The sequence below is a fragment of the Elephas maximus genome, chromosome 2, assembly GCF_024166365.1.
Source record: "Elephas maximus indicus isolate mEleMax1 chromosome 2, mEleMax1 primary haplotype, whole genome shotgun sequence".
NCBI lineage: Eukaryota > Metazoa > Chordata > Mammalia > Proboscidea > Elephantidae > Elephas > Elephas maximus.
Window position 1 is genome coordinate 122,340,355 of NC_064820.1, and position 24,340 is coordinate 122,364,694.

The 24,340-nt window shown below is 37.9% G+C and overlaps 1 protein-coding gene across 5 annotated transcripts in view; it reads left to right on the top strand.

Annotated features, from left to right (window-relative positions):
- The window catches only part of APC (APC regulator of WNT signaling pathway), a 154,115-nt gene that overhangs the window by 66,817 nt on the left and 62,958 nt on the right, over positions 1–24,340 (top strand). For all 5 annotated transcript variants that reach the window (XM_049872216.1, XM_049872234.1, XM_049872241.1 and 2 more), the window contains exons 2-6: positions 1,951–2,103; positions 16,730–16,814; positions 17,920–18,121; positions 22,016–22,124; positions 24,112–24,225. In XM_049872216.1, the coding sequence (XP_049728173.1) occupies positions 1,969–2,103; positions 16,730–16,814; positions 17,920–18,121; positions 22,016–22,124; positions 24,112–24,225 (645 nt within the window). In that variant the 5' untranslated portion in view covers positions 1,951–1,968. The remainder of the gene's footprint in view (positions 1–1,950; positions 2,104–16,729; positions 16,815–17,919; positions 18,122–22,015; positions 22,125–24,111; positions 24,226–24,340) is intronic.

The following is a 24,340-nucleotide window of genomic DNA, read 5'->3' on the forward strand; positions in this document are numbered from 1 at the left end:
AGGCCTGCATTACTAGAGTTCTATCACATATTCACCTCCATCCCATGGTTTTTAATGTGCTTTCAAGACCTGCTTATTAAGGATATGATATAAAATAGAAAAATGTCCTATTAATCCTGGCTCATTTCCATGAATTTCTTCTCATTCTTGAGATTGCTCCTATGTCTTCTTCAAGAGGGTGAATTACTTTCTCACCTCTTGTCCATTGCTACTGGTGGTGGTGGTGGTAATTTTAATAGTAAATCAACATTAAGTCTTTCTTAGGAAGTTATGTTTCATGAATATTTTCAAAATATACTTGTATACCTCTTGGTGCAGTGTTTAAAAGCTATGGCTGCTAACCAAAAATTTGTCAGTTTCAAATCCTTGGAAATCCTGTGGGAGCAGTTCTACTCTGTCCCATAGAGTTGCTTTGAATCGGAATGAACTCGACAGCAACTGTTTTTTTTATAAGTCTACTTTTATTTAATCCTAACAGTGATCCTGTGAATTATATGAGAACAGGTAGCAAGTGAAATTAAGACCTAAGTCTCCAAGTACTAGGCTAGTGCTCATTCTCTTTAGCCATAAAAGACTTTCGTAGGTGATCCCAACCTCCCATGGCTTTCCTTCCTCCTCAGATCTTATTGGGTTATACCAGGTTTATCACTGACTAGGCATTGGAGAATTGACTAGATTTTTTATGACCCTTAATTTCACTTCCAATTACTGAACTCCAACATTACCATGACTAGCCAGTGGTATAAGCTGTCTGCCTTATTTCATATAGTGGATTTCATTACAGAAAGCTTTTTTTTTTTTTAATGTCAGAATCTTTAAGTATTGCTTCAGTACAAACTTTGTAATACTTCTTAGCAATTAAAATAGGGAGAACTTTTAGTTATTCCAAAGTGATTTTAAATTAAACTAAAAAGAGAATCTAGGTCTTCTGAATCTTACTTGGTTGGTCTTGATATAACTCCAAGCATTCTCTAATTCTTCATCCCAGGGAATTCTTATTACCTGACTGTCTTCTATATTTTTCTTTTCTTTCCTCTTCTTTCACACTCAAGTAATTTAACTGGCAGACTCTGCTTCGCTTCTCTCTGACAATCTCTACTTCTAAAATCATTGATTTTCTTTAAGTGTCTTTTAGTCTCAATCTGAACACAGTGGGTCCTAAGACCACATATGCCATAGCATGGCCAATTATATTCATCCTTTTGAATACATATAATAGAACTTTGTATTAGTGATTCTTATTAATCATCCTCCTATCAAAAAGATTCAAAGTCTCAGCCTTGCTGTCCTTCGTGTCCATTTTGTTAAATGACTGCCTTTTAATAAGATCTTCTTGAAACTTCAGATCTGCTTCCACATGGATAATGTTTAAGACTAGTCATTTATTAAATGAAAATTTGTGTTGTGGACTACCTAATCTCATTAGTCTCTGAGTTCTCATTCTAAAATTCTGTGACTTCTGTTTCACAGAGTATTATGACTAGATTCTTACACATTTTCTGGGAAAAAAAAAAATCTGGGTATGTCTAAACTATTGGGCAAACTCAGAAATAAACTAATTTTACCAGTATAAATAAATTTCTCATCAATGAATACATTTCCTAAGTTTTACCTATAAGACTGGATAAAATATCTTTGAAATCTTGAAAAAGTCTTACTTGATAGAAATCTCGTCTACCTGTAAAAAGGCAAATGTAGTCAAATACTGCCGAAGTTCTCTTTTATTTAATCCTTGTCTTCAACTAAGACCCCGGGTTTTCATCATCTTACATTCTGCTACTTGAACAATATTATTTTGAGACTGAAACTAGCATTTTAACCCAATTCTTGTTAATAAATGTCTGAAAGGTTTTGTTTCTTTTATCCCTTTCTTTGTAAATAAGCAGCCACAATTTTTTGTTTGTTTATTTTTTTGAGTAGTGAATTTCAAAATCCTTTTTAACCTTATAGGTCCAAGTGTAGCCCAGGATGGCTGCAGCTTCATATGATCAGTTGTTAAAGCAAGTTGAGGCACTGAAGATGGAGAACTCAAATCTTCGACAAGAGCTAGAAGATAATTCCAATCATCTTACAAAACTGGAAACTGAGGCATCTAATATGAAGGTATCAAGACTGTGACTTTTAATTGTAGTTTATCCATTTTTATTCAGAAATCTCTCTTATGAAATTGGCGACAAGAAACTTTGATTACTTAAAAGTGTGTTTAAAGTTAGGCAGTGATCTATAAACTCTTGCAAAGGTTAACGTTTATGTTTCTAAACAAGGTATATTAGATTCAGCTAATGAATCATATGAAGAAAATTGATATAAAACTCTAGTGATTAGTTGGTTCTTAGTTGTTTTTAAGCTTAAAAAGAAGACACCATCTTTAGCATCACTGTAATGAGGTTGGGTTCTCTGTGTAGTTCATAGAAACTAGCCTCACAGCTTTAGAATATATCCCAAATGTTAAATATAGCCTTTCCTTTCAACTCCCTCAGATCTTGTCACCACTTAAGTGCTGTAATGATAGATGATCAAGAGAATTAACGTGGCCTAGTGAGAAGAGCCTTGAACTAAAAAGTCAGTACCTGGTCCTCTTCCTGACTTTGCCTGAGCTGTATGACCTTTGGTTTAACCCTTCTGGACTTAAGTTGTCTCAGTTGGAAAATACAGGCCTTATTTGGAAAATACAGGCTTAGATGGTTTCCATGGTGCCTTCAAATCCTAAAATTGATTTGCCAAATAGCATTGAAAAACTGATAATATTCAAGAAAAGCTATAAAATATTTATTCTGTAGAGGGGAAGATATGTTCATTTCAAAATAATTGAGGTTAAAACTTTACCTGTTATAATTTCCAGTATCTTAGGCAAATTCTCTTCTCACTAAGTTGAATAACTTTATAGACTTGGAGATCATCAACAAAAAATGTTACCTCCTTTCCTTTTTTAAAACTCTTCTGCTTTGTGTTGTTTCTGTCTCTGGGCTATTATAACATCTGACTTCTTGATCTGGTCTTCCTGTCTGGTCACTACACTTATTCCTTACTCATTTTCTATTCTATTCTAGTTCTTTTTGCTCTATATGCATTTCAAGATCTTCCTCATTCTGTAGGCTTCTCTTTATCTGTCTGTATCTAAAAATCTTTTCTATTCTAATTGCCTATTTCTGTGGTACAATAGTCCCAGCAGTGACGGATCTCCAAGATACCTACCTCGAATTATTTTTGATATAAGGTAGACTATAAACATTTTTTTTTCTTACTGCAAACCATGGGTGGCCTTAAAAACACCCAAGTCAGTTACCTAGTAAGTTTAAATAAGAGTAGTTTGACATTTTAACATTGATTACTGTATATTTAAAATTGTTTTATATAGCATGTGTTTTTAAGGTTTAAAGGTATAGAATTTTTAAATTCCCAAGAGTTCTACTCTTTCAGCTACTTTGGTTGTACATTTTTCAGATAACTCATCCTGGCAGGCCTATCTGGATAGTAAGTGTCTGTTTTATAGTACAGAACTGTGCAATCTCTTTTTACGTTTTTGTTTAACTACTTGAGCAAATTCATAATTCACTTTTGGGAGACATTTTAAACAACCCTTAGATCCATCTCCATGTAGAAGTGAAGTATTTCTTAGAGTGACGATACAAGTCAGACTCTTAAATTTCTGCAATGGAGTATCAGGTTTGCCCTTTATCCATGAATATTGGTACTTTAAATATGTCTGAATTTAACCATGAATTGATTATTATTAGCAGCATGTGCTTTTGCAAATATCTTTGCAAATTCACTCATGTGTTTTTTTAGGATTGGATCATATGGTATCATAGTAATTACAACCTTATAATGAATTATTTATGTATCTCTTCCCTAAGCTATTTTGCATATTTTGTCTTAGAGTCTTGATTTGTAAAAAGATACTTGGAACCATTGGCACTTCCTACGTTCAAGTTAATGAAAAACGATGGTTAGATTCCCCCAGAATCACTTACTAGACTTTGGAATGTATTATATAGTCTGAATCATGTTTCCTAATTATTGGCCTAATTATTTACCCTGATTATTTCCTAATTATTTATTCTAAAGAAAGATGAAGTGTAACTCTGCCAACCAGATTGTTTAAAAGAATGCCATAAATTTATGCAGTACTACCATCTAGTGGCAAAAGAGAATAAAACTTTGCTGTCGATTGTATAGGATCAGTGAAAACAAACTGTAAGATATTTGTATGTGTGTGCTGCAGTCTGGAAAATATAAGAAAAACAGTGAAATGTGAGCAATGACTATTTGACGATAACAAGGAAATGTTATGTTTTTAGGTATAATGATGGCACGTGGTAGTGTTTGGAAAGAATTCCTGTTTAGGTATATACACTAAAGTATTTACAGGAAAACAATATATCTGAGATTTGTTTTCAAAATAATCTGGAGTGGAACCGGTGGGTGGGGTGGAGGAAGTGGGTATGAGTATAGATGAAACAAGATTGACTATAAATTGATAATTGTTGAATCTGGATGTCAGGGTATGTGGGGTTTTGTTATAATAGTCTCTATACTTATGTATATGTCTGAAATTTTCTGTAATAAAAATACCATAAAATAGATTGTATGAGATTTATGTGACTTGGAATCAGATAAAGGCAGAAATTTTAGCTAAACTTAAAAACAAAATGGTGTACTGTACTTTTTACACCATGTCTAGAACTCAACTTCATTGACTTTCAAATGTTGCATAGGTAAATATGGTGATACAGATATGTGAAGCATTTAAATTGTGAAATGACATGGTATAGGAAAAACTATCTCTAGGGAAATTATTGATGAAGCATTTATAATTTTATTGTATTTTGACAAAATGCAATACTTATAAATGGCTTTGTAAATTATAAAATCATATACACATATCTTCAGAGTCTTAAAAAAAAGGAAAAATGATACATAAAAATTCAGATCAACACATTTCATAGTTTATTTCGAAGATTTAACGATCAAGTATTCTCATGTCTGGTAATGAAAAGAATCTTACACCACCTGAAGGGGATGTTTAACCAAAAATCAGTGGAAATTAGCTGTGGTTTTATATATAACTAATGATATACTGAGGAGCCCTGGTGGCACAATGTTTAAGTGCTTGCCTGCTACCTGGAAGGTTGGCAGTTCAAACCCACCCAGAGACTGTAGGAAGAAGACCTGGTGATCTGCTCCTATGAACATTTCAGCCTAGAAAATCCTATGGGGCAGTGTTCTACTCTGTCACATGGGGTCACTATGAGTCAGAATCAGTTCAGACCTAACAACAATACGATATATTGAGAAAAATGGGTCAAGTAGCAATCCCCCTGAAAAGACACTCTTGTAATTAATAACATTTTCTTTTTACTGATATGACCACAACACATTTTTGTCTCTGAGAAATAATTTTCTAATATTGCAACAATCTCAATTGATTTTTTTAACACAGTGTATGATTATATATCCCACACGTCTGTCCGTTTGTTGTACTGTGGTGCCTTGCGTGTTGCCATGATGCTAAAAGTTACACTACCAGTATTCAAATACCAGCAGGGTCACCCATGATGGACAGGTTTCAGCTGAGCTTCCAGACTAAGGCAGACTAGTGAGAAGGTCCTGGAGGTCTACTTCTGAAAAAAATTAGCCGGTGAAAACGTTATGGATAGCAGCAGAACATTGACTGATATGGTGCCAAAAGATGAGCCCCTCAGGTTGGAAGGCACTCAAAATACAACTAGGGAAGAACTGCCTCCTCAAAGTAGAGTCAGTCGTAACGGCGTGGATGGAGTCAAGCTTTCGGGACCTTCATTTGCTGATGTGGCATGACTCAAAATGAGAAGAAACAGCTGCAGACAGGAATGTGAAATGTACGAAGTATGTATCTAGGAAAATTGAAAATCATCAAAACTGAAATGGAACACATAAACGTCAATATCGTAGGCATTAGAGAGCTGAAATGAACTGGTATTGGCCATTCTGAATTGGATAATCATATGGTCTACTATGCCGGGAATGTCAAATTGAACAGGAATGGCATTGCGCTCATTGTCAAAAAGAACGTTTCAAGATCTGTCCTGATGTACAACACTGTGAGGGATAGGGTAGTATATATATGCCTACAAGGAAGATCATCATACATGAAGAAAGCAAGAGGTCACTAAAAAGACAGGAAAGAAAAGACCAAAATGGATGTCAGAAGAGACTCTAAAACTTGCTTTTAAACATCGAGTAGCTAAAGCAAAGGGAAGAAATGATGAAATAAAAGAGCTGAACAGAAGATTTCCAAGGGCACCTTGAGAAAACAAAGTAAAGTATTATAATGCAACGTGCAAAGACCTGGAGTTATAAAACCAGATGGGAAGAACACGCTTGGCATTTGTCAACTGAAAGAACTGAAGAAAAAATTCACGCCTTGAGTTGCAATTTTGAAGGATTCTACAGGAAAAATATTAAACGACACAGGAAACATCAAAAGGAGATGAAAGGAATACACAGAGTCACTGTACCAAAAAGAGTTGGTCTACATTCAGCCATTTCAGGAGGCAGTGTGTGATCAAGAACTGGTAATACTGAAGGAAGAAGTCCAAGCTGCACTGAAGACACTGGCAAAAATGAAGGCTCTAGGATTTGACGAGATACCAGTTTAGATGTTTCAGCAAACAGATGCAGTGCTGGAAGATCTCACTTGTCTGTGCCAAGAAATTTAGAAGACAACTACATGGCCAACCAACTGGAAGAGATCCATGTTTGTGCCCCTTCCAAAGATGGGTGATCCTTTCCAACAGAATGTGGAAATTATCAAATAATGTCATAGATATCACACACAAGTAAAATTTTGCTGAGGATCATGGAAAAGCAGTTGCAGCTCTGCATCAACAAGGAACTACTAGAAATTCAAACTGGATTCAGAAGAGGACGTGGAACAAGGAATATCATTGCTGATGTCAGATGGATCTTGGCTAAAAGCAGACAATACCAAAAAGATGTTTATCTGTGTTTTGTTGACTATGCAGAGACATTCGATTGTGTGGATCATAACAAATTATGGATAACATTGCAAATATTGGGAATTCCAGAACACTTAATTGTGCTCACGAGGAACCCATACATAGACCAAGAGGCAGTTGTTCAGAACAAAGGGAAACTGCATGGTTTAAAGTCAGGAAAGGTGAGCATCAGGGTTGTATCCTTTCACCATACTTATTCAGTCTGTATGCTGAGCAGATAATCTGAGAAGCTGGACTATATGCATAAGAACAAGGGCATCAAGATCGGAGGAAGAGTTATTAACAACCTGCAATATGCAGGTGACACAACCTTGATTGCTGAAAGTGAAGAGAACTTGAAACATTTATTAATGAAGGTCAAAGACTACAGCCTTCAGTATTGATTACAACTCAACATAAAAAAAAAAAAAAAAAATCCTCACAACTGGACCAGTAAGCAACATGATGATAAAGGGAGAAAAGCTTGAAGTTGTTAGGAATTTTATTTTACTTGGATTCATAATGACTGCCCATGGAAGCAGCATCAAGAAATCAAATGATGCCTTTCATTGGGTAAATCTGCTGCTAAAGACCTCTTCCAAGTGTTAAAAAGCAAAGATGTCACTTTAAGGCCTAGAGAAAAGAGAAGGTATAGAAAAACTTATATGTGACAGCCAAGTTACCATTAGAGAATTAATGATTATCAACTTAATACAGGATGGACCTCTCCTGTTGGAGGTCTTCAGCTAATCTATTTAAAACATACTAAGTGTTCTTCCCAAGTGTAAGCTGCTCCTCCTTGGTTTGCCTATTAACCATGGGTCACTTTCTCAGAAGATAAAATGGAGTCTGCACCATGAAATCTATCTCCTCTGAGAACCTGGTTTCTTTAAGATACAAAAATTCCTGTATAGTAAGGGGGTAACAGTTTGATTACAAACTTTAGATGGGTATATACAACACTGTCTTGTAGACTAATTAAACTAATTACTGATTTACCCTGAATATAACTCTCACTCTGATCTTTGGAGTCAGTTTCTCAGAACAGACTGAATTCTTCAAAAAAGCACAATGCCCAGAGCAAAAGGGTATTACTCTTAATAGTGAAAGACCTGATAGAAATTAATTACAAGCATAACATAAAGGGCAAATAAAATCAGATTTAAAAAAAAAAAAAAAAAACTCAGACAAAAATGTTTCTAAATACAATGATTAACCTTATTTTCAAAGTGCTTCAGATATAATACATAATAATCTTGAGACATAATACCATATAGTCGGGACTTATCAAGAATATACCAAGATTATCAAGTCTCTAAATACCTGAACAGTAATTAAAAAAAAAAAAACTTCCTAGGTAAATGGTTTGAATTCCACAGTCAAACCATTGGCTTTGATGATGCTAAACCAAAAAATAAATAAATAAACCCATTGGTGTCAAATCGATTTCAACTCATAGCAACCATATAGGACTGAGTAGAACTGCCCCGAAGGTTTCCAAAGAGTGGCTGGTGGATTTGAACTGCCTACCTTTTGGTTAGCAGCCAAACTCTTAACCACTGCATCGATGACCAAGTTAAAAATTAAATAATAATAAAGTTATGATGTAATATTATGCATTTGTTGTCTAATATTAGGCAAAAACGTAAGAGGAAATCCTAACATAAATTTTAACCCAAACAGAATCAAGCACTTCTCTTGATTTTGACAGCCTGTTCCATGTAATTTATAACGTAATAAATAAAGCTTTTTAACACTTTTCCTGTATAAAAAAATTTTTTGTGGCTTTCCATGAAGTTTCAGGGTTGTCAGGAGTTTATTACAGGTTACAAAGAAACAATGCTTAAGTTATTTAACCAAAGATCTTAAACGTAAAAATCTTAGCTTTTTTTTTTTTTCTAAAGCCATTCAAAGTAGCTACTAAAAGTCCAAATCATAAGACAGACACAAAACACAGTTTTTCTGGATGAAGAAAGAACTGAGGTTCTAAGACAGCCTTACAAAACTGTAAGCGGGCCAAATGTGGGCCTTGCCCAGTGTGCACGGAAAGCCAGTGACCAAGACACCAGCCTTTGGGAAATCAAAAGCAATTTTTATTGTGAGCCAGCAAGCAAGGAGCCGGGAAAAATTTTCTCAGATGAGGCTCTACACTCAAGCGGTATACTACACATTTATGGGGCGGTAGAATAACGAAGTTGTACAATTCATTAGATTTCTGGGGAATCATATGCATAGTGACAGTGGGGTGGGGCAAGATCTCTGGGCTGGTTGCTGGTGTCGGACCACTTGCTTCTGAACGTTTTCTACTGCAGTACTTTGGTTCCTTTTAATGACACTTATTTAGTCTTTTAATGGCACTTTCGTTCCAGATAGATTATCTCGAGAATGTGCAAAGCTTCCCTGCACATGCGTTGCGGGCCACAGCTGGCCTTAACCTCTTCAAGCCACCAGTCTCTAACACCCAGCTGGGGATTTTCCAGGAGGTTAGAAGCTGAAAAATAACTAGAAAATATCTTTAGTGGGCATGGCAGAGTTTCTTGTTAGTCACCCTTAAAATTCTCTCCTCTGATTTGCCAATCATGGGAAAGGCACCAATGACTGCCCTTGGGTGCTTTCTGCTGAGGAGGGGCAGAGCCAAGTAAAAAGTTTGGCATAAGTTTAGATTCCTGTAGAACTACCATACAACCCAGAAATCTCAGTCCTCGGAATATACCCTAGAGAAATAAGAGCCTTCACACGAACAGATATATGCACACCCATGTTTATTGCAGCTCTGTTTACAATAGCAAAAAGCTGGAAGCAACCAAAGTGTCCATCAACGGATGAATGGTTAAATAAATTGTGGTATATTCACACAATGGAATACTACGCATCGATAAAGAACAGTGAGGAATCTGTGAAACATTTCATAAGATGGAGGAACCTGGAAGGCATTATGCTGAGTGAAATTAGTCAGAGGCAAAAGGACAAATATTGTATAAGACCACTATTATAAGATCTTGAGAAATAGTATAAACTGAGAAGAACACATACTTTTGTGGTTACGGGGGCGGGGGGAGGGAGGGAGGGTGGGAGAGGGTTATTTACTGATTAGTTAGTAGATAAGAACTACTTTAGGTGAAGGGAAGGACAATGCTCAATACAGGGAAGGTCAGCTCAACTGGACTGGACCAAAATCAAAGAAGTTTCCAGGATAAACTGAATGCTTCAAAGGTCAGCGAAGCAAGGGCGGGGGTTTGGGGACTATGGCTTAAGGGGACTTCTAAGTCAATTGGCAAAATAATACTATTTTGAAAACATTCTGCATCCCACTTTGAAATGTGGAGTCTGGAGTCTTAAATGCTAACAAGCGGCCATCTAAGATGCATCAATTGGTCTCAACCCACCTGGATCAAAGGAGAGTGAAGAACACCAAGGTCACACGATAACTATGAGCCCAAGAGATAGAAAGGGCCACATGAACCAGAGACTTACATCATCCTGAGACCAGGAGAACTAGATGGTGCCTGGCCACAACTGATGACTGCCCTGACAGGGAACCCCTGAGGGAGCAGGAGAACAGTGGGATGCAGACCCCAAATTCTCATAAAAAGACCAGACTTAATGGTCTGACTGAGACTAGAGGAATCCTGGTGGTCATGGTCCCCAAACCTTCTGTTGTCCCGGGACAGGAACCATTCCCGAAGACAACTCATCAGACATGGAAGGGACTGGACAATGGGTTGGAGAGAGATGCTGATGAAGAGTGAGCTACTTGTATCAGGTGGACACTTGAGACTGTGTTGGCATCTCCTGTCTAGAGGGGAGATAGGAGGGTAGAGAGGGTTAGAAACTGGCAAAATTGTCACGAAAGGAGAGACTGGAAGGGCTGACTCATTGGGGGAGAGTAAGTGGGAGTATGGAGTAAGGTGTATATAAGCTTATATGTGACAGACTGACTTGATTTGTAAACGTTCACTTAAAGCTCAATAAAAATTATTAAAAAAAAAAGTTTAGATTTCTGACCTTTTATCTGAATGTGCGGTTTGGGGGGTATATAACCGTGGCTTTAAGAGATTTCCATAAGGAATAGCCCTGAAGCTTTCAGCATTGGAGTGACAAAATTAACAAGGAATTTTAACAAACATGGGCCAAAAATTAATAAAATGATAAAGGAAACTAAAGGTCCTATAAAAGGGAGAAACCTGGTGAGACTGGGAAGTGCCTGCTTGATTTGTTTCCAGATTTCATCGCTCAGTGGGTTTCTTTGATTAAATTTATGTAGCCAGGAGGCCTGTTCATATATCCTTTTTACTTTTATTTCAGCAATTTGGTGGTCCAAAACCACTTTAAGTAGAGAGTCAAGGCCCTTTTGTTGGGCCTCTAAATTTGGCTGTTGACTCTGCAATGACTTCAGTTGAGCAAGTTAGGTTTTGGAGGATGACCTCATGGCATGCAAACACCCCTCCCAAAAAAGAGGCTAGAAATCTGATTGCTGTACTTGTCCCAGCTATGATGAGCTCTACAGCTCGTTTACTATGCTTAGGGAATGCATTGAAAACTTGAACAGAAGCTGAACTGGGGGACGTATAACCAAGGGTACGCTCGCCAGCGTTAAGGGCCTGGTTGAGACAAGGTAAAGCCCGTACTTTATCTCTTTGTTGGCTGAGGTCAGAAGTCCTCTTTCTTTCTAGGTGGCTCCATGTATATGGACAAAAGAATAGGCATACCTAGAATCTGTAAAAAAATGTTAACTCCTTTATCCTTACTCATTTCCAGTGCTCTGGTTATCACAGTAAGTTTTGCCTTCTGCGTTGAGTTTCCCGGAGGGGAAGCTTTTGCTCCTTAGGTCTTATGTAGGGTCACGACTGCATAACTGGCTCACCATATCCCTCCTTCCATGAGGCAGCTCTCATCCGTAAATAACTCAAGATCTGGATTAGACAGAGATTCATCATGTAGATCAGGCCTACTGGAGAAAACTTCATCAATGAATGGGATACAGTCGTGTTCTGGTTCTGCCTCCTTCATTTCTGGAAGGAGGGTTGCTGGGTTTAGGGTACAGACAGCCTTCAGTTGGACCTTTGGGTTATCTGGGAGCACTGCCTGGTATTTTCCTAGTCTTCCTGTGGTAAGCCAGTGTCCTCCTTTCTTTTGTAGAACTGTAATAACATAATGTGAAGTGGGCATGGTGGGTTGTCCAAGAGTAAACTCGGCCTCAGCCACTGCGCAGATACAAGGGGGCCGTCCTTTGGCTATGGGGGTCTAATTCTTTGGAGAAGTAGGCTACTGGTCTTCTCCAGGGCCCAAGTTGTTGGGTGAGGACACCCAGTCCTAATCCTTGTCTCTCATGCACGAAAAGGTCAAAAGGTTGAAGAAAATTCTTACGGATAGTTTGCCCAGAAACACCAGTCACTGCTAGGGATTTTGAAGACAAGGGGCCATTCTGCACATTTAAAACTGAATACATGGCCCCTGTGTCAAATAAAAAGTCCATTAGCTGGTTTCACACTTTCATTTGTACCCAGTGCTCCTCATGGGAGATGGGGATGGCCCCAGCTGGTGGTGGAGCCCCGGGGCCTCGTCGTTCCTGGTCACTTTCACTGGTCTAGAGCACCTGGAGCCCTCACTTGGGGAGGCCCCACCCCTACCCGCACGCTCCTTGCTTGGGTCAGCTTGGACATTTATGCTTCCAGTGGCCTTTCCATTTGCAGCGGGCACACTGCTGAGGTCCCAGCTTTGCTGGGTGCTTCGGTCCTCCCTTCTTGGGGGCTGGTGGATGAGGGCCTGGGGAACTTACCTTTCCTCGATGCATACAGCTCCCTGGGGTCCTGCCCAAGCTGCTGTGAGCAGGGCTGCTTGTTGCTTCATTTCCTTTTGCCTTTTATTTTCCTGCTCCTGGTCTCTGTTGTTGTAAATTCTGAAAGTAGCCTTGACCAACTGAGAAGTAGTCATTTTTAGGCTTCCTTCTAATTTTTGAAGTTTACAGCTGATATGAGGGGCACTTTGGAAGATAAATGTCAGGTTAACCACCTTTTAGAAAGTTGGGTCTTCGGGCTTGACACGAGCATACTTCTTGAACGCTTCTAGCATTCTTTCTAAGAAAGAAGGATTCTCCTCCAATCCCTGATGGAACGCCTGGATTTTGTTTAAATTATTTGGCTTTGGGGATCCTCGCCTTAGCCCCTCTATGATGCATTCTTGATAATGGTGCAGGTACACCTGGCACTCTACCTGATTTGAGTCTCATTTCGGATTGGCCATGAGCATGGCCAAATCAGTGGGTCTCCTAGCAGGGTTTCCCCCTGCTTCATGGAGCCTATCAGCCTCTTGCCTTGCCTTTTCAGGAACCATTCTATGTTCCTAATCCATTAACGAGCCCTGGAGGCGTATCTGAACATCTACCTGGGTAGGTTGGTGGGTATCAAATGTGCTCTGGAAAGATTCTGCCATCTAACATGGGTCCTCCCTATATTCTGGCATTGACCTTTTCCATTTGAAGAGGTCAGTTAAGATGAAAGGAGTGTGCACCCAAAGCCTCGAGGTGCACCTTGGTCATTAATTCCAGTTGGAACCTCTCTGAGCGGGAAGTGCCCTTGCCCTGGCTCTGGACTCAGTGCACCCTGACCGAATTGCACACTGCTCCAGGTGTGAGGTGGGAAGACCATTTTTTGCAAGTTTGGATAAAGAGGACAAGGTTCTGCTACAGCGCCAGCCTGAACCAGTGAGGAAGGCACCGGAGCAGCAGCCTGGGGGGCTGGCCCTGAGGGCGTTGGTGGTGAGGATGCTGGAGGAGACACTGGAAGACCACCTGAGGGTACGAACACTTGCGAGGGTGCCTGTGGGCCTGCTGTGGATGGCCCAGGAACAAAAGGTGGAGGTAACAGATCTAGGAGAGGTTCCTCTCACTGCTCAGGAGGACATCTTCCTCCCGTTTCCAGTTCCTAAGAAGGCATCCTAAGGCGGAACACATGGGGATCAATGGTTGGCTCCCTGTATCTCTTTAAATGCACAGAATACAGATAAATGGATAGACAGACACAAAATAGACCCCAAGATGGACTCACAATTTCAAATTCTTACTAGACCAGAACCTGAACCAGATGGGAGTATTAAAGTCAATCAGCTGTAAGATCTGGAGTCAATAGCGGAAGTATCTTAGGCACTCCTCAACCTCTGTACCCTGGCGCCGTTCTTACCAAGTAATAAACCCACTTGCTCACCCGTCAGACATCTCCAGACTAGGCTTGTTTCAGTTTCCCAAAGAGAACAGTTTGTACCTTGCGCTGAGGATGCCTCCCGCTGCACCGGAACTTACCCCCATCCCCTGGACAAAAACTTATCCAAGTATGCACTGAGGGTGAGGGAGAGGCGAGTGGCCCCCACTCAGGGCCCTGCTGGCACTGGGCAAATGATCAATGAGACCGTCTGTGTCCCACCTGGGGCGCCAGAATTGTAAGCAAGCCAAACGTGGGCCTTAACCTTTGTGCAAGGGAAACCAACGACCAAGACACCAGCCTTTGGGAAATTGAAAGCCATGTTTATTGTGAGTCGGCAAGCAAAGAGCCAGGAAAATTTTCTCAGATCAGGCTCCCCAGTCAAGGGGTATACTACACATTTATGGGGCAGCAGAATAAGGAAGTTATAAATTCATTCAATTTCTGGAGAATCATATGCATAATAACAGCTGGGCAGGGGAAGATCTCTGGGCCGGATGCTGGTATCGGACCGCTTGCTTCTCTGAATGCTTTCCCTCAGTTTTGTACTGTAACACTTTGGTTCCTTCTAGTCTTTTAATGACACTTTTGTTCCGGATAGGTCATCTTAAGAACGGATAACACTTCACCGCAACTGGTCTTAGCCTGTTTGAGCCATCAGTCTCTAACACCCAGGCGAGGATCTTCCAGGGGTTTAGAAGCTGAAAAACAACTAAAAAATATCTTCAGTGGGTATGGCAGAGTTTCTTGTTTGTCAGCCCTTACAAAGTCAATAGCTGTCAGCCATAGCCTCTAATCTGATACAAGCCAGAAAGTTAAGACACAATGCTCTGGACCAAAAGCAAGCTCTCAGAACAAAAGGAGACAGATCACATAAACTCACTGAACAATATCACACAAAACAAGGATATGGGGATTCTAGTTTCTTTAAAGTGTATACAGCAGTATTTGGTAAAATTGACTAAATTCAATGGATAAAACTGGTTCTAGATAAAACTACCTTGCCAGAGCCTCAGATGGAGGAAACAAAACCTGAGCATCAAGCAGAAGTTCCCCGGAGAGGAAAAGACAACACAAATGAAAGCTCATTTTTCTCAAAGTGGTCGCTGAAACTCCAAATTACTTCTAGTATATTCAGTTCATAGTGTTTTTAAATATGAACCTGAAACCAGTGTCTCAGTACATTTATCAAAGATGTTAAGCTCTAAAGTTCAACCTTTTGGTTTCCGTCATTTTGAACTTAATTCATTCTGCTGGCTACAGGCCTAGTCTCTTATTTTAGACCTTAAATATACTAGTTCTTCTGATTTGGAAAGTATTTTAAAGGAGCTACCGATGATTTTATTGTGATTGTTTATTGAGAAAGTATATCATGAAACAGGTAGGGTGCTACAACTTCTCTGCAAATTTCATAAAACAGATCAGGAGCTGCCACTTTTCCCTGCGAATTTGGCAAAACAGGTCAGGAGCTTCCACCTCCCCCTGCGAATTTCAAAAAACAGCACTATACAAAAAAAATTTTTTTTTATTTTTTTATTTCCCAGGTTTTCTCTGAGTCACAAAAAGAACCCTAATGAGGAACACCGTTGGATTTGAGCAGTGTTTCGCTTAGACCAACACGTACCTGAGTTAGCTTATGGGTAGCAGGCAGCCTGGTGCTCTAGCTTGTCTCGGGACTACCTAATCCTGTCACAGGAGTCTTTAACACTCACAGTGAGCGCTGGCAACCACCCTAATGGCTTTTACTGGTCGACCCATGCCTGAATTTTGCAGCTTATGGTAAAACCAGAGCTCTTTGAGAATAGGATTACCTCTTTAAAGTTTCTAATGTCTGAATCTGGACACTAAACTGCAGTTTTACCGAGAGTTACTAAATGTCACTCTTAACCAATGATCAAGCAAAAATCTAAGAAAGATCCTCCTTAATCAAACAACCAGTTTTTCAAACAAATATGCCAAACGAAACTTAAGAGGACAGAAAAGAAATAAGCAGAGGCTCGTTTTCTGAGAGCACTTACCCTGTGGTGCCAGAGGGATATGTAGTACGAATGCTTGGGTCCAGAAGATAGGACCTCTCTTTTGCCAGCTTCAGCTCCACAGTCCAGGCCTCCTTGAGGTTGACTGAATTCATGGCTTTGGAATCCTTGACGACTACACCATTAACTGTTGTAGGGTAAAACATCCCAAAGTTTATTAAAGCAAAAAGGAGGTTTTATTTTGAGTCTGTTGGTTTATTTGAAAAACAAATAATTGTATTGTTTTCAAAAATAGAGATACTGTGCTAAACATTCCATATAGTATCTAGCATGGCGACTGTCTTCATAATCACCGTTATCAAAATATCACCATTATTGTTGGGGTATGATTTATTGTCCATAACTAATAATAGATAATACATGTAGAGTGCTTTACAGTTTACAGTATGTTTTCAGGTTGATCGGAAGGAGCTTTTTCCTCAGCATACCTAAATGCCGAGAAACTAGAATCCCATCTTCAAGAAATTATTTGGAATTTTGTCGTGTTAATATGTAGTATTCTTTTTTTTTTTTACAGGAAGTACTTAAGCAGCTACAAGGAAGTATTGAAGATGAAGCTATGGCTTCTTCTGGACAGATTGACTTACTAGAACGACTTAAAGGTAGGAATTTTAAAAAGTGTTTTAAAGTAATTTTTAAAATTCAAATTGTCAAATATATATGTGTAGATTCAAGTGCGGCTTCTCTTGATTTGAGTGTTTGTATCAGCTTTCTTGTTATATGAGTCTTACCAATTAGGATCTATTTCCTAATTACAGATATGTAAAAAGTCTATTTGCTTGTTAAACATTTAACTAGCTTTCTATAAAGTATTCTAGATCACTTCTTTGATAATTTTCAGCTCTTTTTAAGGCCCATTGCTATTGGCCAGTCACTAAACAGACCTTTAATGTACTGTATGCCACAAACTGGGTCCACTGTCTCATTTGAAGAGGTAGTATCCTTCTGTTCCATCCAAGATGGAAATGCTTTTATCATATAAGCAAGCCATTTTTAGCAGAATTTTAAAGAATGTTTTTCTCATTTTGTTGCTTGAACGTTCAGCATAAAGACAGGGAAAGGACTTAATAATTCAAAGTAGGCAGAAGAATTATCTTTTGGCCCCCAAATATTATTACCTAGGCAAAATCTAAGGACATTTTGTTTAGTTTTCCTTAACATACTCCTTATTTTTCCCTGGCCCAAGCTAATTTTGGTTCTGATTCTAAATAATTGTTTATTTAGTCGTGTATATTTGTAGCCCCCTCTGTTAGCAGTTCAGAGCTGCAGGCTTCTGAACCAAGCAGTGTACCCTCTTACAGAGTCTATGCTTCAGGACTCAGGATGCTGTCCTTTTGCGAGCCCTCAGAGGGCCAGCCTCATTGAAGCTCAACCACTTTATGATTTTGGAACACTTCCCTCTTAGATCTCCCTCCTACCTTTACCTTTACCTTCACCTAGAACCAGGGCTCAGTAGATTTAGCACCATCACCGTGATAAGGATTTCATCTGTTCCCTGCCTAAATTTCTGCTCAATAGTTGCCATCATTTAGTACTCCTTCAGGCTTTATATATTATATATTTTCAATTATATTATGAAATCAATTCAATTTTGAGGGCTAATATATGAACCTAAGATTTCACCTTTAAAACATTATAATAGCATTAGGGATATCTTAGATCACTTAAAGCAATTACTATATTAAAACTTGTCTCTATTTTATTTAGAACTTAACTTAGATAGCAGTAATTTCCCTGGAGTGAAACTACGGTCAAAAATGTCCCTCCGTTCTTACGGAAGCCGGGAAGGATCTGTTTCAAGTCGTTCAGGAGAGTGCAGTCCTGTTCCTATGGGTTCATTTCCAAGAAGAACATTTGTAAACGGAAGCAGAGAAAGTACTGGATATTTAGAGGAACTTGAGAAAGAAAGGTAACGTTTGTTCATCATATGCTAAGCATTGATTTGTTATGCTCCAATTTATTGCTATTATTTTTTTTCATTTTGTAATGCAAGATATAAATTCTGAAGCATGTATGATAGATAATCACTAATACTTATAGGGCACTTTGTATTTGTTAACTCAAAGATAAAATGTTACTGATTTTACTTAATCTTAAATCTAAAAATATAAAAGAGATAATTTCTTTAAGGTGCTAAGATTTCTACTCTGTCACTTAAATATTTCCAATGCTTTGTATATTGAGTACTAACATAATCACAGTATTTATATCTGATTAAAATGTATAATTTTTAGTTGCATTTCTGGGTGTCCTTTGAAATAAATACACTAGCTACTAGATCCTGTATAGGATGATTGTTTCTGTTATAGAAGCCCTGTTACACGTGGCCACAAATGAAACATGTCTCAATTCATCAGTTTTAATGTCTATTGTTTGACATATGGAATGAGTTCTGGTTCCTCACAGCTAGTGCGTTAATTCTTGTCTTCCTGAAGTTAAAATTGAAGGAGCCCTGGTGACACAGTGGTGAAAGTCTTTGACAACTAACCGAAAGGTCAACAGTTCAGAACCACCAGCAGCTCTGTGGGAGAAAGAAGTTAAAATTATTTCATCACAAATGTCAGAATATACATCATTACCAAGAACTTCATCAAATGTCTCAGGTCCCCAGAAGATTACATTCCTTAACACAAGAAGGATGCTTTATTATCTTTATATTCCTAAAAGTTCTATTAGATGCTCAAATGTTAGAATGTATAAGTGTTACATTAAATTTTTTGTCTTCTGTAAAATAGGGGTATGGTTCTACCGTGTAGGATTACTGTACAGATTAGGTTTTTTTTTTTTTAATTGTTGTCGAGAATATACACAGCAGAACATGCACCAATTCAACAGTTTCTACATGTACAGTTCAGTGACATTGATTACATTATTCGAGTTGTGTACCATTCTCACCCTTCTTTTCTGAGTGGTTCTTCCCCCATTAACATAAACTCACTGCCCCCTGAGTTTCCTGTGTAATTATGTGAGCTCCTATTGCCAATTTGGTCCCATATATAGATAGATCTTAAAAGAGCACAGTGCTCAAGGCAGACATTCTTTACTAGTGAAACTAAATTATTGTTTGGTTTTAAGAAGACTTCAAGAGATATTTTTAGTTTAAGGTTTAAAGATTGTCTCAGGGCATTCGTTTCATGGGACCAACGTTCTTGTTGGTCCTCGATGTTACTTGTCTTAAAGCTTGTAACATGTAGAGGGAAAAGATAATTGCTCTCAACAAATAAATATAATTCCTTAGAAATACAAATGAAAAGCTAGGTGTGTATATAACTTTCTGTGCTTCTGTTAGTTTCCCAATGTTACGTCCTCCTTTCTTAAGTATGTAAGGTTTTTTTGCACCAGAATATTTGTCATAGGACTGTGCAATACTTAAATGAAATAAACTTTAAGGAAAAAAAATATTGAGTTGGGAAAAAACTCAATTTTTCACTGACAGGTATTCATCTTCCTGTCGCAGTCACTATCCCCCCCATTGCTTCCCTCCCACATAACGCCACATACACCCTTGTTTAGAATTTCGTATTTTTTCTTACTATTCTTTAGTTTTCCAACTCTTTAAATGTTTGATTTGCTAAGGTAATATTGAACATTATAAAGTCTAATTAAATAGTCCAGAATTCATAATGAAAAACATCAATAATCCACCCCACCTTCTCCTAGCCTTAGTTTTGTTTTCCGTGAAGTGGTTACTTCCATAACTCTAAACGGCTCATTGCCATCGAATCAATTCTGACCTATAGTGATCCTATAGGACAGAGTAGAACTGCCCCCATAGGGTTTCCAAGGCTGTAATTCTTTGTGGAAGCAGACTGCCACATCTTTCTCCTGTGGAACAGCTGGTAGATTCAAACCACTGACCTTTAGGTTAGCGGCTGAGCACTTAACCGCTGCGCCACCTGGGTTCCTTATAACTTTAAATAAATGTTTATGCTACTAGTTCTTGACTTACTGACTTTGGGTATGTCTCATTGACTCACCATTTTGAAAGATGAGGATTTGTTAAATTCACTAATCCCCATCCAATTTTCAATTCTCTCCTCCCAATTTTTTTGATTGTACATGTACGTGTGTATATACATATATATATATCAGGTTTTGTGTTTGTTACTTTTGTAAATTTAAGTAATATTCTATTTCTTTATTTCCTCTACTGTTCTGTTACTGTGTCTGTCGAAGCACCACTATTTATAAGATGTGGCAGCTGCATGTTTGTTTTTACTTTGTTGAGACTGGTAACATTATGCTGTATATATTTGTCTTTGTGTTTTTTTCTGTAAGTTAATTATAGATGTTGAAATCTAATAATGTTTTTGTTATGACTCTGTAATTGTTGGTCACTGTGGAGCCAAGAAGTATGCTACAATTAATTTTTCCTGTTGATGGAATATCGTGCCCTCTGCTGCTTGAAGGAATATGATCCTATTTGAACTGCCTTCCTTGTATAACTCGGTTTTTTTCTAGAATTTCTAATTGATTTTCTTTTATAATGTTGGGAGCAGAAACTTTTGGCTTCACCTAATACTAGGATATTCTGACTTCATTTTCTTCTTGGAGAAATTTTTATTGGAGTCCACTAATTTTTTGTTCTAATTTGAGCCATTTGCTTTCTAATCATGCCACACAATTTTCATGCTGGAATTTCTTGTCATTATACTTTTCATTTAGTTCAGCTATATCTAGTATCCTCTTGGTTTTCACTATGATGAAGGGAGATAAATTGAATCCTTGTAAGTATGACAGTATCTTTATTTGGCTCTCATACTTGATTAATAATTTGGATAGATCTAGGTTCAAACTCATTTTCCTTCTTTATTACAAATATCACTGATGAGAAATTTATACTAGTCTGATGTTCATTCCTTTGTAGGCTGCCCTTTTTTCCTCTTTCAAAGCTTTTAGAATACCCTGGTATGAGTCTTTTCTTCATTCATCATGCTCTAGATACTCACTGTACCTTTTCATGCTGGAGTTTTGTTTTCTTCAGCATTTGGAAATCCTGTTACATTATTTCTATGATGATATTCTCTCATCTGCTTTCTTTGTTCTCTTTTTCCAGATATCCCTTAAGTCACAGATTAACTCTGTTTGTGTCTTTTTTTTTTTGAAACCCTGGTGGCGTAGTGGTTAAGCACTGCAGCTGCTAACCAAAGGGTCGGCAGTTCGAATTCACCAGGAGCTCCTTGGAAACTCTATGGGGCAGATCTCCTCTGTCCTATATAGGGTCGCTATGAGCCGGAATCGACTCGATGGCACTGGGTTTGGTTTTTTTGTGTGTGTGTGCCTTTTTTACCCTCATTTTCTAAATGCCCAAGATAAGTGCCAAAAAGTGGTCAATTCACAGTTCAAACCCATGCCTGTAGTTCTGTAACCTTTTTGAAGCTAGCTTTCCAATCTAGGGTGAACATAAGAATAATTACCTCAAGGAATTGTTGTGAGAATGAAGTTAGATTTTTTAAAAAGTGCTTAGTACTTGTCTGGAACAGAGAGCATTCATTAATGTTAGTTATTGTCATTGGCATATTTGCTGTGCACTGGGTAAAATACAAGTATTTTAGGAAGGATGATTATCATCTTATTTAGGTGAAAAAGTAAAAACATTTTACTATCCATAAAAAAAATCCATATTTTAATGATTATGATATCGTAAGTCCCAAATTCAAAAATGTAGAAGTAATAAATTTTTCCTTTATTTATTATTAGTACTTTAATTAAAATGGAGAACTTTACAGTAACAGTGGGTAAGGATTGCTGTTATGTGCACTGTATTAGCATTGTGTTAAACTTACCTTTTTTATAAAAACAGATCATTACTTCTTGCTGATCTTGACAAGGAAGAGAAAGAAAAAGATTGGTATTATGCTCAACTTCAGAATCTCACTAAAAGAATAGATAGTCTTCCTTTAACTGAAAATGTAAGTAACTTGCCAGTATCATTACTAACTTAAACTGACAGCTTAATTTGGAGTCCTTAAACCTGTGGAGCCTCTGGGTGGCACAAATGGTTAAGTGCTTGACTGCTAACTGGAAGGTTGGCAGTTCGAATCTACCCAGAGCCACCTCTGAAGTAAGGCCTGGAGATTTATTTCCAAAAGATCACAACCGTTGAAAATGCTATGGCATGCCGTTTTACTGTGAAACACATGGGGTCGCCATGAGTCAGACCTGTATCACACACAGCTTTCTATGGACGCATAGAACATGAAAAATTCATAGAACATCCTCATTCCCTTCATGGCTCTGTTACCAGAAGCTATAGCTCTGTTGCCTATTATTTTATTTAAAGCTATTATTGTTTTAGTCTATATTCCATCTTGGGGAATGTGTTTCGTAAGCTTTATTACCTTGTCCTTTTCACTCTTTTGTATGCCAAGCAGTTATCACAGTAACTGAGATTTTAATTAGAGGTTTAATAACTCTATGAATGAGTTAATATCTATTCTATGAAGAAGTACTTCTTTTTATTTTTTTCAACTTTTGGATTTTTACCAAAAAGCCTTTGTTGACTTTGTCTTCACTGTTTATTACTATCTGTGTTACAGGGTCACTATGAGTTAGAATCGATGGCAGTGGGTTTGGTTTTGGTTTTATATTATGTATAAGCTTTTTCTTATCCCATTTTCTTCATACTTACAAATGAAGACGTTCTGTCTGTTTAGTCTGCATGTATATGATAAATCTTACCTTAAATTGAAGTACAAACTTAAGGATGATGGAACTGCTTCTTAATTTTTCTGTTGTCCATATTATTATTCTAGGTTTTTTCTGTGACATATATATGTAACAAAATATTTGTTATTTCAACATTTTTTACATGTACATTAATTCATTGACATTAATCACATTTATCTTGTTCAGCCATCACCACGACCATTTCCAGATTTTTCCTTTGCACTTAACAGAAGTTCAGTGTCTCCTAAGCAGTGAGTCCCCCGTTTCCCCTCCCTCCTTCCACTCCTGGTAACCATCGATAAACGTAGGTCTCTGTGCACTTGCCTATTCTATTTATTTTATATAAGTGGAATCATATAATATTTATCCTTTTGTGAACATGGTAGTTTTTTAATAATTAAAAGTAGTACCTCTTCAACCAAAAACCAAACTTGATTCCAGCTCATAGCAGCCCTATAGAACAGAGTAGAACTGCCCCATGGGGTTTCCAAGGACTTTTGGTTTGCAGGTGAGCTCTTAACCGCTGTGCCACCAGGGCTCCAGTACCTCTTTAGGGGAAAATAATCACAAGGGAACTGAACTTAGGCGTACCCTAACTGGATCAATTATATGTTGTCGTTGTTGTTAGGTGCCCTCAAGTCAGTTCCAACTCATAGCAGCCCTGTGTAAACATAATGAAACACTACCTGGTCCTGCGCCATCCTTACAGTTATTGTTATGTTTGAGCCCATTGTTGCCGCCACTGTGTCAGTCTGTCTTATTGAGGGTCTTCCTCTTTTTCGCTGACTCTGATTTACCAAGCGTGATGTTCTTCTCCAGGGACTGATCCCTCCTGATAATATGTCCAAAGTATGTGAGTTGTAGTCTCGCCATCCCTGCTTCTAAGGAGCATTCTGGCTGTACTTCTTCCAAGACAGATAGGTGCATTCTTTTGGCAGTCCATGGTATAATCAATATTATATATTTTAAATGAAATAATTCAAATTAATTAAAGACATTTGTGACTATGGGGCAATAAAAGTGGTTCATTCTGTTTCACATCGGGTACTCAGACTGAGCATAGCATATATAATCAAGTTTTAAGACTCCTTGATAAAAAATAATTTTCTCATGTACCATGACTTACAAATTTGCTTATTCATTTTCTTTTTGGTATTTTATGCCTTTTTGTTTTTACCAATAGACAAGCACGAATGAGAATCTAAATTTGTATTTTATTTGTGGTTTTAGTTTTCTTTACAAACAGATATGACCAGAAGGCAATTGGAATATGAAGCAAGGCAAATCAGAGTTGCAATGGAGGAACAACTGGGTACTTGCCAGGATATGGAAAAACGAGCACAGGTAACTTATTTATTTTAAAAGTATAAAACACCACCAGCTAGGGAGGAGCTATTAGAAATGAATTACAGTTCTGTTAACATTGGTTAAGTTTTGTTGTAAAAGATATTTATAACTC